The sequence below is a fragment of the Temnothorax longispinosus genome, chromosome 8 (genome assembly GCF_030848805.1).
Source record: "Temnothorax longispinosus isolate EJ_2023e chromosome 8, Tlon_JGU_v1, whole genome shotgun sequence".
Classification (NCBI taxonomy): domain Eukaryota; kingdom Metazoa; phylum Arthropoda; class Insecta; order Hymenoptera; family Formicidae; genus Temnothorax; species Temnothorax longispinosus.
Window position 1 is genome coordinate 15,183,919 of NC_092365.1, and position 14,131 is coordinate 15,198,049.

The 14,131-nt window shown below is 42.6% G+C and overlaps 2 protein-coding genes and 1 long non-coding RNA gene across 3 annotated transcripts in view; 1 reads left to right on the top strand and 2 right to left on the bottom strand.

The window, feature by feature from the left end:
* Window positions 1–929: 929 nt before the first annotated feature.
* Window positions 930–3,092, bottom strand: Rpn7 (regulatory particle non-ATPase 7). The gene is made up of 5 exons (XM_071787239.1): window positions 2,859–3,092; window positions 2,094–2,445; window positions 1,680–2,008; window positions 1,433–1,601; window positions 930–1,300 (listed from the first exon to the last, which is right to left on the bottom strand). Exons 1-5 carry the CDS (start codon window positions 3,001–3,003, stop codon window positions 1,126–1,128), a joined length of 1,170 nt encoding a protein of 389 aa, XP_071643340.1. The 5' UTR covers window positions 3,004–3,092; the 3' UTR covers window positions 930–1,125.
* Window positions 3,093–3,159: 67 nt separating this feature from the next.
* LOC139818480 (uncharacterized) lies at window positions 3,160–4,959 on the top strand. The gene is made up of 2 exons (XR_011733433.1): window positions 3,160–3,330; window positions 4,383–4,959. It is a non-coding gene; the product is annotated as an uncharacterized lncRNA (long non-coding RNA).
* Tdg (Thymine DNA glycosylase) overlaps window positions 4,771–14,131 on the bottom strand; it is a 110,440-nt gene continuing 101,079 nt past the window's right edge. The window contains exons 8-9 of the mRNA XM_071787215.1: window positions 12,593–12,735; window positions 4,771–12,016 (exon numbers count right to left, since the gene is read on the bottom strand). Of these exons, the coding sequence (XP_071643316.1) occupies window positions 10,067–12,016; window positions 12,593–12,735 (2,093 nt within the window). The 3' untranslated portion in view covers window positions 4,771–10,066. The remainder of the gene's footprint in view (window positions 12,017–12,592; window positions 12,736–14,131) is intronic.

A 14,131-nucleotide genomic window follows, 5' to 3' on the forward strand; every position in this document is an offset into this window, starting at 1 on the left:
TACTTTTTTTCGAATAATTCTGGAATAAACAAAAATTCGCGAATTACTGGACTATAAAACTGGACTATAGTTGTAATTCTCGACTCTTTTGTGCCTCGAAAGAGTTTCAATCCTAAACATCGAGCGTATGTATATTGACGTATATATCTCGCAATTCTTCGTCTTCAAAGAAATTCAATAGTCTTCCTTTCTCTTTTTTTAATATCTATTTTCTTTTAGTGAATAATTGTCTCGCGAGATTCACGTAGATATATACGCGACAGTCGAATATGTAACACTTTCTATTTCTCCGATTAATTTTCCAACTTGAGAGATTAAATCTAATTTTTGAAAAAAAAAATTAAAAAGCATTTTAAACAAAAAGTAGTAATCGATGCGTGAAGAAAATAATATGGGCAATGTTTTTAAATTTTATAATATTAGACAGTTAACTCTTATGTTAGGTATAAACGTAGCAGAAAATAACTTTTAGGAAAAATACGAAAACTTAATTAGTATTTACTTATTAACTTTATTTCGAATACTTTTTTAGTTTGGCTATTGATAGTTTTTCTTCCTTTCAAAGTGTTTTTTAAATATATCTTTTGTAATTAATAATAATAAGATGAGAAAGTTTCATGAACTTCTAAAATAACTGAAAGATTCTGCCAATTTAATTTGCAACAAAAGCGGAACGTACTATTAGATTATTCAGAATAAATTAACCATTTTCTTTATATATCTATAGATCATATATCTATAGAGCGCCGATTTAAATATTGCACGAAGACGCCGAATAGCCTAGCGCCGTCTCTGCATTAACGTCATTTACATTTTTTTTAAGTAACGTTCGACGACGTTACGATAAAATAAGTGATAAGACAAACTAACCTCAGCGTTGGGGATATTTCAGGGCGCAGAAGTAAAATGTAAATAAATTACATTACATATTCCGCGAGAAATATTCATGTATCTTGTTTACAAAATCATCAAACGTGACATTTTTAGTTTTCTTTGTTACAAAACTCGAGCTAAAACTTGACATACAGGCTCTTTAAAACAGATATACAGTAGACACTCATGTAGTCTCGATTGTTTCTTAATACAGTTAGCATATAATCTCTTTGATTATACAAATGTAGGAAATTAAATATTAATAACGCGCGATAATTTCTGCACCCTGTTGAGTAGAAGATCTCCTTGCTTCACCATCGCTTGATATTGCCAATTCTTGCTGTCTGGTCGATTCGTTTCGACTACGCCTCCGACTCGATCGACCTTGCAGTGCAACCGACCTGCGGCTATGAAGCGTGACAGTTCTCTGTAAAAAACAACACATTTATGTGCATCAGCAGCATCTCTTTGTGTGCAGCGCAGTTTCGTAATTTTAATTAAACAATTACGTTAACATTACTAACAGCAAATTAAATAAAAATGAGTAATAATCACTTACTGATCAATGTATTCGACGGTGACGCCGAATGCTTCAGCCATATACTGGAGGGTCAAAGACCGATAGGATTCCAGTAATTGCGTATACGCGAGAATTCGCATCTCCCGAACGTAATATCGATAATGAGGAAATACTAAGTAATCCCGGCGTAGCACTCCTTCAACGTGCGCTGAAACGGTATATTCGACAATTGAATCTCCCCTCCAAATAAGTGAAATTTAAGCTGTGCTTTAACTTTCGTGCTTACCAAGGTTCTTGAAAAAATCTGCATAATGACAATTATACAGTGAAAACAAGTAATCCTTGACGTCTGGATTACTGTGAAGTACCTCCAGTATCTCGGATCCCTTGATGATTTTGTCTCTCAGCTCGTTCCGTGGAAGACTTATCATGCTCAAGTACACCGTGTATCTCACAAACGTGTTATAATCCATGAGCTCGTAACTCGTAAATGTGCTAATTGTGTCCAAAAAGAAGTTCGCCGCTTCCTTGAAGTTGCGAATCGCTATGCAGTATATCCCTTGATAAACTTTCAAACGATTTCGTCTGTCCCAATCACCGCCCTCTTCTATCAAGCTGCAAAATACGAGCGAAATATATTAAATTGCCATAAAGCGTATAACAATTGATGTAGATATAGTCTTTTTTTGTCTTTACCGACCTTTTTGCCTTTTCGATATTTCTGGTAATATGATCGTGATCCAGGTAGAACAAGCCGATCCTAATGTTGTGAAATACAATGTCTAATCTGTGCCCTAACGATACTGTTTTGTCATAAGTTTTCCTAAACGCCGAGATTGCGCCTTCCTTGTCGCCTATTCGACAAAGGTACTCAGATTTCTTTAAGTTGGCTTCCCGGACTTCCATCTCGCTCAGATTTTTCTCCGCATCCTCGATGGCGTCGTCGAGTTTTTTCAACTGTTCCGCATTATGCGCCTTCATCGTTGCGAGAAACGCCTCGTCGACTGGCCAATTCAGGTAGTTGCATACCTCTTCGTAGAACGGAGCCATATCTATTGGAAAGAAATCGTTATTTTTATTTCTTACACGAAACTAATGGTCAATCATTAAAGAATTCTTTAATAAATTGATCATAGCACTTTTTTTCACTGTATTTAACATACCCTATTTTAGGTCTTATTTTTACACTTTTATTTCACATTTTCCATTTAGGGGATTCATATATCTTTGTACATTAGCTTATCGCTTTCTCTCAATTGCTTCTTTCTTTTAAATTGAATCATAGCAGTTAACAGTAGAGGTTATGTTTCGAACAATGACAGATGACGTTTTCAGCGGTCAAGATAAAAGAAGAGAAACTAGCGGGACTCGTTGTCTCAAGCAAATCAAGTCGCAATCCCGAAAATTACATAGAACTTTTGGAAATAACCGTGACAAGCGATCAAGAGAAAAGATGCAATCTCACTATCGGCTTTGATGGCGTCCAGGAGTTTGGTCTTCAGGGCGGCATCGTCCGTGTGTTCGCGAAGACCCAGCAGAAATTTCGTCTGCGCCAGCTCCAAATTCGGGTTCTTCTCCAAACCCTCCTCCTCCAGGTTCTCCAGCGGCATTGTGAATTATTGCGAATAATTCGACGGAACGCCCGTAACACTTCTGTGCGTCCTTCGAGAGGTTAGAGCTTCTCGGTGGCAGTGGCACTTCATTTCACGTTCCAATTTGAAAACTGTTTGGAATGATCCGAGAGATGGCGCCACCGTGTCAATTTCTCGCCCAAGTGTTATATTTTTCGTTCGCGACGCTGCAAAAGATGACGCCGTCGTATCCATTGCTCGCTCGTCCGTGAATCTTCAATTTCTGCTGGTCATTCTCTGATCTCTCTCTCTCTCAAGAGAAATATCTGCAAAATTACTTCGAATTAGTAGAAAGAATTTTGTAACGTAAGTGAAATAGCCTTCCCTACTTTTTAACACGCTTGTTACGGGAATCCAGTATCAAAATATGAACAAATTAGGGACATAGAGAACTCAATCGAAGTAAATAGAAGTAATTAAAGCTGTACTTGAGAGACATAATTGACATGCCAGCTTAAAAACCTGCAGATAAGATGCAGCAACCCAGGGCTCTCGAATTTAACGTTTCTAATCTTGAAAGTCGGAAGGATCTTCGATTCTTGTAACGCGACAAATCTCGTTGGACAGAGCAAACGGGGGGGGGGGTAGGGGAGGTTGAATGAGACAAACGCACCCCGTTTGTTTTAACGAATCAATTTATTTATTTCTTTTCTGGCATATGTACCGCCATCGACTCAGGGTAGGTGAGCCTAGAGAAAGAGGAAGGTCTGTCTCCACAAGATTCATTTAATATTTAAAAACATGAGGGATCTCTCGTGGCGAGAGACGCGACTTCGTTCCGTTTGTCGGTTTCCCCTCACAAAGATCCGTCTCCTTCGTTTCCTTTCTAATCCGAAATTTTCTTTTCTCTCGCGATTATTTCCACTCGTCCGTTTATCTTCGCGACGATATAACGAAGGATCAGTAGACTGACATGTAATTTCTACGATCTTCATCGTAAGAAACTCAACAGCTGATTCGAACACAAAGAGCGCAGCCGACAAGCCTCCGGATGACCGTTGCTCTCTCCGACTTGCGAATCTGATCGACAGTTCGCGAAATCGAGACGGATTGAAAACGGAGGAGAGATTAATTGATCTTTGGGGGAAACAATAAAGCCCTTCGTCTCAAGAGTTGCCCGACCGAGCTCCTCGTTTTTCCATCCCGCATTCGATTCGAGACGATCGTCACCTTGCAAAATAAATAATCGTTACTGTATCTATTGTTTTTGTTTAAAACGCAAAACTCACATTGTATGTCCAGCAATTTGAGAATTCATAACTGTACTTAATTGTACTTAGTGATACTTTCATAATAAACGCGCATATATCGACTTTATCCCCTTATTCGCCTCGTTAATTAGCCTCATTAATTTTCAGAAAATGAATTCTTTGCGAGCGACTCTCAGGACGTCTTCTTCCTGTCGAAGAACGAAACCTGTGTCTATCTACTTTTTCGATTGATCATACACACGCATGATTCAAAGAAGATCCTCGTTTCTGTCAAAAACAAATCAGCCTACACGTGTTGATATTCGTCGAGCGTTGATCAGGTAATTAGAGCTCTGAAATATCCAGCAGCGTCATTAATCATCACCACGCTCCTTCGTATAATAGTTCTGTTATAAAAAGGACGTATGACATTACACTAATAAGGGATAGATCATAAACGTGGATAAGTTGTCGACGATCTGAGCGCTAAATACGCGGTACTTATACATTCGTCGCCTTTAAAAGAGGAAGAAGAGTTTCTTTCGGGTAAAGAATATTCTCTTTCGGTGTTATATCAGTAATGTATTTTGTAACAATTCATTTTTTTTTTCACATAAAATATCGTAGTAGTACGAGCAGAGACATACAGATTTACATATTGCGGGATACTCGGGTATCCACTGAGCACCCAATAATAACGTCCGTTGGAGATCTGCGTGGGCTTCGTTAGGATCGGGCGGCAAAGGAGCAAGGAGAATTGTCATTTTTTTTTCTTTTTCTTTCTCTTATCAAGCCGATGATCGTCCATCGAGACGAGCACGTCCGTCACCCTTCCTTATCCCGCGATATTTTTCGTAGGAGCGATGAATAATTCGAGAAGTACATTCGTTAATTCGATACAGAACACATCTCGATCTGCCCGAGCGATCGCGACCCGATCGACGACGACGATGACGACGACGACGGCAGCTGACGGAGCGCGCGCGGATCCTGCGATACGGATCGGCCGATCGTTCGAACGCACACGTAGATACACCATTACGTTTAATTAGTAGGTAGAATAATAGAGGTTCGAAGCGATTAAAAAATATGTCGGAGGCCGGCGATCCCGGCCCAAGCTCTCTTACTCGCTTACTTAACTTCTCGGATTTTGTTTCTTTTTTTCTTTTTTCCTTTGTTTATTCGACACGTTCAACAGCGAATCCACACTTTTATATATCTGTATAATATATATTTATACTTAATAGTAAAGTCCTTAATATAGCGATCAATTTACAATCAGTTTAGTTAATTTGATTAATCGAAGAATCAATTAATTAGTAGTGCGATGGTGGATGCGCCGGTCGCGCACCGACCGGCCAGAGTTATGTGTATAATAATCCTCATCTTTTCGACTGCGAATCGATGAACGTTGTTGCGCGACTAAAACACACCGATGACATCTATTATTCTTGGCCGCCGCCCGGAATCGGATTGGATTTCTGAAAAACATCTACTACAATAAACTTCGATCGTATGTACTCGTGACTCGCGATCGTGTCTGTGTCTGTGTGTATGTGCGGGGCTGTAAATGTCGTGTATCTGTGTGCGTGTGTGTGTGTTTGAGGCCGATGATGGAACGAAAGAAACATCTATAATATAGACATCAGTTATTATATCAACGATTCTCATCTATACCCTGTGCATCATCTTAAATGTCTCGACACATCCTAGGTGATTTCACCCGAGATAAATGTTGCTCGCTTATCCTTACGTCAATATATAATATTTATAGTTTATATTTATATAATATCTATATATATATATTTATATATTTATATATTTATATCTGTATATATATTTATAATCATGCCAGATGCGTCACTTTACAGCGTCGGTCAGCGACAAAGGAGGATGCCGATTAATGCCAGCTATAATACCTATTACGACTGCATGTAAGTGTGCGTCTTGTGTGTGTTCGTGTAACGTGTATGTGTGTATATGTAGTGGATGCGTGTATGCATGCGTGTCATGTATGTCCGTCTTCATTTAATCGTGTATTAATATATAGTGACTTTCGGCAAAATGCGAAACGCATAACAGAATATAATTAACGAGACAACGTAACGCGATTATGTTAATAACGACAGTAACGTATGTAACTCCACAGCGATATCGAGTCGATAACGATAAATAATAGAGTTGCAACGAGAAAACGGCGATGGCTGTTGCGGGCGCGAGGTACGAAAGTGGATGGCGCGGTGTGATAAACAAAGTTACACACGAATAGTCTCTTCCTTCCTCTGCCTCTCACACGCGTTGGGGGGCTTACATATCTCCTTACATTAAGTAAGCTCGGCATCCGGTCGCGCGGGCGCGATCTCCTACCAATATTCAAGTTATAATAATTCGGTCGATCGTCGGCGAATTCCGTCATTTCCGTCCCGCGCGGCGTTGCAAGGCCGGTTCTATTAACATCGATTAACATCAACCTTAGTTTAATCGATTTTCTGTCTCCTTCTTAGTCCAAGTTTTCTCGAGAAGGAGATAAATAAGTTATTTCCCATTACTAGGCGACGCAAAGTCGCGAACGTCGCGAATAAATATACCCGAAATTTGGAATTTTTTATGCGGGAATATCCGAAAGTCTCGAAATATTAATAGAAAATGGCGAGCACCATCTTGAATTAACGTACCATTAAAGTTACATCTACAATTTAACGGTTTCTCTCATGCACAATTGTCTCTCTATGTCTGAGGAAACGAATACGAAAAATTTTGAATCGCCGCGACACTTTTATATAACATTATTACTTTCTTTCTGAGCGTTGCGTTTGAGAAATAGCTTGCACGGATAAGGATTAAACTATGGTTAAATTTGACCAACGTTGATGCAAATGACCGTGCCACGATTGAAGACGCACCGACGCAATCGGGCTTAATCTTCTCCTTGCTATGTGCAGTAACCTTAACGATACAATGACGATAACGGTTAATATTTACTCTGTTAAAAAAGCTCACGTAACGCACGAGCGGCTCGCGATTCGGTTGGTACATTTTCGCTCGTCTCTCGTTAGAGTGCGACGAGGAAATGTAATATCCGCTGGAATAACGGAACAATGAACGTGAAAAACTAGGAAATTATTTAATCTAGAGCACTCTGTGCGCGACAAGAAAAGGAATAAGTGAAACAAATGGTAGCGTATCTTTTATTTCGATCTAAGAAACACATCCGATCGCGCGAACGAAGGTTTCGTCGCGAAATGCAGACTCGCGCGTTCGAAACTGACGACGCTATACGAGCGCAAAGATATCCTAGTCACAATTGATCGCTGATCGCGTTCTTGATCTCTGTTACAGGATGCTGATGAACATGGACTCGTAGAAACGTGATAAGGTACGTAAAAACGTATAATTTCACAACCGGGCTTCGTAATTGCGATGGGTTAACAATTTTTTCACGTACCTCCTATCCATTTTTACGCTTAGACCAATTTGCTGTATTGGCAACGATGCCTATAATAATTATGGTACAACCGAGCGAAACTTAACGCGGATAAGCCATCACGAGAGTTCTCCCGTGAACGCGAAACTTATACAATTCGATTAAGCTTGGCTCGTTGCACGGAATGAGAACGATTGCTCATCGGAGGAGAGACGCGTGGCTCCTTACAAATTTATAAAAGATAAATCTCGTTTTCGTTCAGATCTACGATTTCTCCTTCTTTGTCAAGATGAATTCTTCGGTCATTCCTGCGTTGAGAGTTGAATATAGTTAAAAAGTTATGTAAGTGTCACTTCTAAGAAATAATATTACGTGTGTCGCCACGTATATATAAAAAACGAAGAGAATCGTCGACTTTTAGACAACCTTAAGACTGCAATTACGATGAAAATGCGTCGCGATATTAAGTGCTGTCTTCGACACGTTAATTAATTGAATACGCAACACAGTAATAACAACAGGCTAACAATGGTATAAGACGCAATGCGATACATTAACACGATAAGTGCGAAACGACGCTGTTGTTTCGATCGTACAATCGTAGCGTGTTTTTGCCGAAAACGAAACCGGTATAAATTTCGATCAGTTCTATTATAGCTTCTATTTACAGGTACGGAAGAATCATTTTCATCACAAAAATCTTGTATTGCACTTCCGTTACATTGCACTTCCGTCTCAAATAATATTATAATTTTTCGTCTGACAATATCATTTATGTAATATATAATATCATATGATATAACATTATGTAATATTATATTATATATATTATATATAAAAATGGTACAATGATAATATTATCATTACATGATCCCCGTATGTAATGATATGATAATATGATATCATTTTCAAATAACGAAAAAGTTTGAGTGACTCGAATGGATCTATTGCACACAGTATATGTCCAGTGCACTAAATAAGCGTAAAATTCCATCAAATAAGTTAATCATCAAATAAAGTTATTTTCATTTCAATTTGAACTCATCGAAATTATATTTGTTTCGATAACCGGTAATTTTTCGAACTTCGCTTTACTTTATAGATGCGTCGCGACGTCGACGCGTTGCTTCTTATATTGATTTTCGAAGATAACAATTTAGAATTGCAAATTGGTATAGGATGCGCTCTCTATACCCCACTTGCAATCTTGAGTGCCCTTCGAAATACGAAAATGTAGGAAACGTGGTTTCGGTGGTGGCGAAGCTCGTACAGACATGCTTATAACGAGCAATGCGACGATCGATATCTCCTGATCGATGTAGGGAAAAAAGGATAGCGCAATTACACGTTTGGCCGACCTCGGCTACGTCGGCCGAATTCGTAATCGCGATCTGTCCGGCATTAAGGTCATTTATCGTTATGGTTATCGGAATGCGTGCCCGTGTAAGTGTATTTTAGCGATCGGATCGGATACAGAACGCGATCGGCGAACCTGATTTACCCGAGGCTTTCTCGTTCGTTGCGTGCGCTATAGTTGCGTTTCACGAGGCGGCTTTCCCGTTCCCGAGCCGCGCGCCCGTAATTACTCACGGCGTAATCACATATCGAGAGCGTGATAAAAAAAAAAAAATAGAGTGTGAGAGAGGCGCGACGACGAAGTAGAAGCGGGATGCACGGAGATGAAGGGGGAGAGGAAGGGAAGGAGAGTGAGAGGGATGTTGAAACAATTGCGTGGGGTGCCCCAAAATTGACGCAATATAGAACGCGTGCACGCCTCGAGAGCATGTTTCATATCCGACACAATCTTTCAGATATCTATTTCAATTCAATGTTTTAGGAACTGAGCTTCAGATTCTTAAAGTAATTATGCATCTCAAGTAAAATGCATGATACACTATCCAATAATAATTCGGATAATAGTTCATTATTGCTATCAGAATCTCGATGTTTTCGACGAGGGGAAAAATGTATATATCCATTTTCCGCCAATTCTGGGGGGGGGGGCGTTCTTTGTACGTAGAACCGGCTTGAGCAAAGGAGAGAGAAGAAGAGGAATATCGTGCGGTAGATGGACGCGAAAGATTTGCGCACAGATTGCAAGCAACATCTCGCGGGGTGGATTCGCGGAGGGTGATTTAGAAAGGGAGAGTGACGAGGATGAGGGAACGGCGATTCGGGGGGGACGACGCGCGACGGTGCGACCCCGACACGTTGAGAGCCGTGTCTTAAAAGACGTGTGTAAAAATACGTAGAAAAGATAAACGCGGCGGATACGTGCGTCGCTCTCGCGCGCGCACAGGAGGCGATCGGCAGGCAGAGGAGAGGGAGAGGATGGGACGGGGGATGGAGAGAGAGAGAGAGAAAGAGAGAGAGAGGATTATCGGGGGCTGGTAGGTCGGTGGTAGCGAACGGTGTCTCACATCGATTATCATACACCGTCGTAGGAGAGGTCGACCGGCGGTCTGTGGTGCGACGGTGCGAGGTAGGACGGCGGCGTGGTGGTGTTGCCGGGCGCCGCGCCAGCCGTGCCGACGTAGCCGGGGTAATTGGCGCTGGGCGCGTGTATGCTCGTCGGTGGCGTCGGATAAGCGTCGAACGAGCTTGAGTACGAACCGTTGTACGAGTACGGATTGCCGAGGGCGGCGGATGGATGCATGCTACTCATGCCGCTCATCCCGCCGATCCCGTAGGAACGCTGGATCAGGCTGGGATCGAGGCCGCCGAACAGATAACCGTTGGTCGAGCCCATCGGCACCGGGTAGTGGCCGGGTATGATGTTAGGGTACGTGTTGCCAGAGTGGCCGTGGTTCATGCTGGGGGTATAGTTGCTGGACGCGAGATTCTCCACCGTGTAGGACTTGCTGTGCTGCTGCTGCTGCTGTTGCTGCTGTTGATGCTGCTGCTGCTGCTGCTGTTGTTGTTGAGACTCCTGATGATGACGGCTGTTCATGCCGTACAAACCTCCGTAACCCGCGTCAGTGGGAGAGTGGTGCAGCGAGGAGGGATAGATTCCACCACCCGGCGCCAACGGTGGACTGTAATTGGTCATCCCGGTTGGTCCAGCTGACATGCCGCCGAAACCGGACATGTAGGACTGATGGTGGTCCATCTTCTCCGCTAGAGTATCGTCACCCGGCATACCCGGATGCGAATGCTGCAGACGCTGACTGCCGCCGTCGGCTATGCTCGGGATCTGATCCACGAGGGACTCTAGGTCGCTTAGACTTTTAGACGCCACGTCCTGGCCGGAGGTCCTCTTGATGCCGTACTGCTCGTGCGGATGGTGCGGCGACATGGACGTGTGGGTGGGCGTGTGCGGATGCGGCGGCGTTGGATGCGAGTGATGGGAGTGCTCCTCGGCGGTCTGGCTGAGAGGCGTCGGTGTCGTCTGATGCGGATGCTGGTTATGCGTGTCCGGCGGCTGCTCGTGGTAGCCCATATAGGCGTAGCTGTGGGACGGCGTGCCGGGACTTCCATGGTGGCCCGTCGGATCGGGCCCTCCGGCCGGATTGTACTGACGATGGTCCATGTTTTGCTGCGACATGCTGGTAGGCGGCTCGAAGTCCGGATGCTCGACGCTGGGCGACGTCAAGGGCGACGGCTCGAGATTGTTCTCCGACGACATCCCGGTATTGATCTCCGACGACAGGTCCGAGTGCGTGAACGACAACGACATGGACTTGGGACTCTGGCTGTAGTGCTGTAAGTGCACCGGGCTCTGCTTCGCGCTTATATTGTACGGGCTATTGTCGTTCATGCCCTGGCCGAAAAATCCGTCGTTCATCGGCGGTTGTGGATACGGCGCCATGTGCGGGAACGTCTTCGGAGGTGACATCAGCGGCGGGGAAAAGCAATTCGGCACGTTACTGTAACCGTCGTTCAAGTGGGTCATCGCCTGATGCTGTTGATGCTGTTGCTGCTCTCTCTCGCGAGACTCCCGCTCCATCTGCTTTTGTTGCTGATGTATCTTTTTCGGACGACCGCGGCGCTTCTTGATGACCTCGCCGTTCGCGTCCAGCTTCTCGGGATCCGGCGGCGGCTGATCCTCCGGATTCTTGATCTTCTTCGGTCTGCCGCGTTTCTTCTTGCCAGGTATCAGGCCCGACTCCTGCTTGATTCCCATGCCGTTGATCTCCGTGATTCGGCTCTCACCGTCGGGCAAATCGTCGGCGAACCCTGGCTTCTTATCCTCGATCGGCTCCTGTTCCTTCTTCTTGAGCTTTGAATCGGCGAACACGATATCTGACTCGTCCAAGTGCGTGATCGTACCGTTTAGGTAGTCGCGGAACTTCTTCAGGGCAGCGTAATATGGCACCTTGTCAGCAGCACGTGGTAGTTGAGCACACCTCGCGCTGCTTGAGGGCATAACCCACATATACTGCAACACAATATCGACAAGTGAGAATTTTGCTTAGGCGATTATAGATATTAAACATTAAAATAATAACTTGGTTGAGTTCGAATCCCGATAATATGATCAAAATATCGCGAAAGTGATCGTTTATATTCGTGACAACGTTACATCTTACTGAACTCATTAAAATTATTAGCTTCAATTGTGGTAGCCACGTGTATCCCTATACGACAGCTCGACATACTAACCAGCTGTGCGCGAGCAAACGCGCTTTTTCGCGAGCGCTTGTCCCCGCCGACTGAGTTTATAAACAAATTCAGCAAAAGTACTCATTGCTCTCATCGACCGATCGACGCTCCCATCAGGCGTCGAATATAACAAGAGCATATACATTGAAAAGTTACCGCATCAACTACAATCGTCACACTTATTCCCAAACAATATTCCGGGCAAGACAGCGAGTGTCGTGAAGACGCGGAAAAATTATAATTTTTTCACAATTTTCTAAAATGTCTTTTCCCGAGAGTGATTTTGAAATTTGGTGTTACTCGGGGTATATTAGTGCGAAAGAACGAAGAAACAATGTAGCGGCTGTCTTACCGTGTTGGTGCCCTCGACGAGATTGGGCTGTCTTCCGAACCCGAACTCCTTCTTTCCCGAGAATACTTCGTATATAAGTTTGCCGTTGAAAACTGCAATCTTCGGCTTATACTTCCGTAATTTCTCGAGAAGAATGTGACTACCTGCAAAATAAAAACAATGGTTATTACTTTTATTCTATATTAATATATCACACGCTTATTCTATATTAATATCACATGTAAATACATTGCAATCACGATATAATATTAATGATTTTATTTATGACTTGTTAATGATTCGTACGGAATGAGGAGCAACAACTGATTAAACATCCTACTTGACGATCGATTAACATAAATGGCATTTGCTCTCTCTTTTTTCCCTTCTTTCTCTCTCTTTCTCCAACGTTCTCTTTTATCTCTAACATTTATTTTAGAGCTTAAAAATAAATTCGATCAAATTCAAATTTTGCACACGGATTTACGATAGGCGCGCAGCACATTTACGCTCGCCTATAATTACCCTAACTTATAAATATACACATTATTGCATAAAGTCATTGATTACGCCTGTCGCTCCTTTTTTTTCCTCGCGTTCATTCGTTGAGCGCTATTTACGTCGTGCAAATCACCTATTCCATGTATTTTCGTAAAAAAGAGAGAGATTATATCGTAGAGCGTTTGATAAAAAGAGGCGCTCGGTAACAATAATAATAAATAATTGAAGATAGATTCTTTATCACGAAGGAAGTGACAATCGAGAATAATGTACAGTGAACGAAATGACGATTTCCGCACAGTACAATCGACGCAGATATAAATGCGGGTGTAATTGTCTCAATTACAGGATTTAAGTCGTTCATTGGAATCACGTAATTACTCGAAATTCTCTTTGATTCGAAAGTCCCTCGTATTCGGATCGTTTTTAGTCGATGCAATCGCGCCGATGTAGGGTCTCCGTTTCCAACAATCGTGCCCTTCTCGTATTTTCCAAGTTGACACGTGTGCCGGTTAACGCAATACGCTATATAGGGGTCCTCAATCAACGGCTCTCGTAAAGTTTTATTTAAAAAATTTCGACGTTATAATACGAAAGAATTTTAAAATGGAGATATTTTGTTCTTGTATGAAATTAAAAAAATAAATTAAAAATTAAATAATTCAAATTATTTTTTACATTAAAATTAAAATTGAATAATTTAAAGTTTATAATTAAAAAAAATTAAGTAACGGGTTCCCGGTTGTTACTAAGAATTCTGACCTGTTTGACAAAGAAGGTTGGGAACCCCTACGATACGCACATCGGCGATAACCTTAAACGCGCGGCCGCAGCCGACTAATCTCATTTGAGGCGAGTGAGCAAAGCGTCCGACCGCTGCTCCGCTCTTGCACTTCCGGTCTCATTAATTTATCGGCTACTTTATTTCAGCGAGACGTCCGACACGTTTGACGCTCCGGCTAATACCGACCGGACGGACGAACGTCCCGCGGAAACCGGGGAGAAACGGCGATTTCAGGGCGAGGACGTATAGTCGCGAGTGAGTAGTTTATTGGCTAT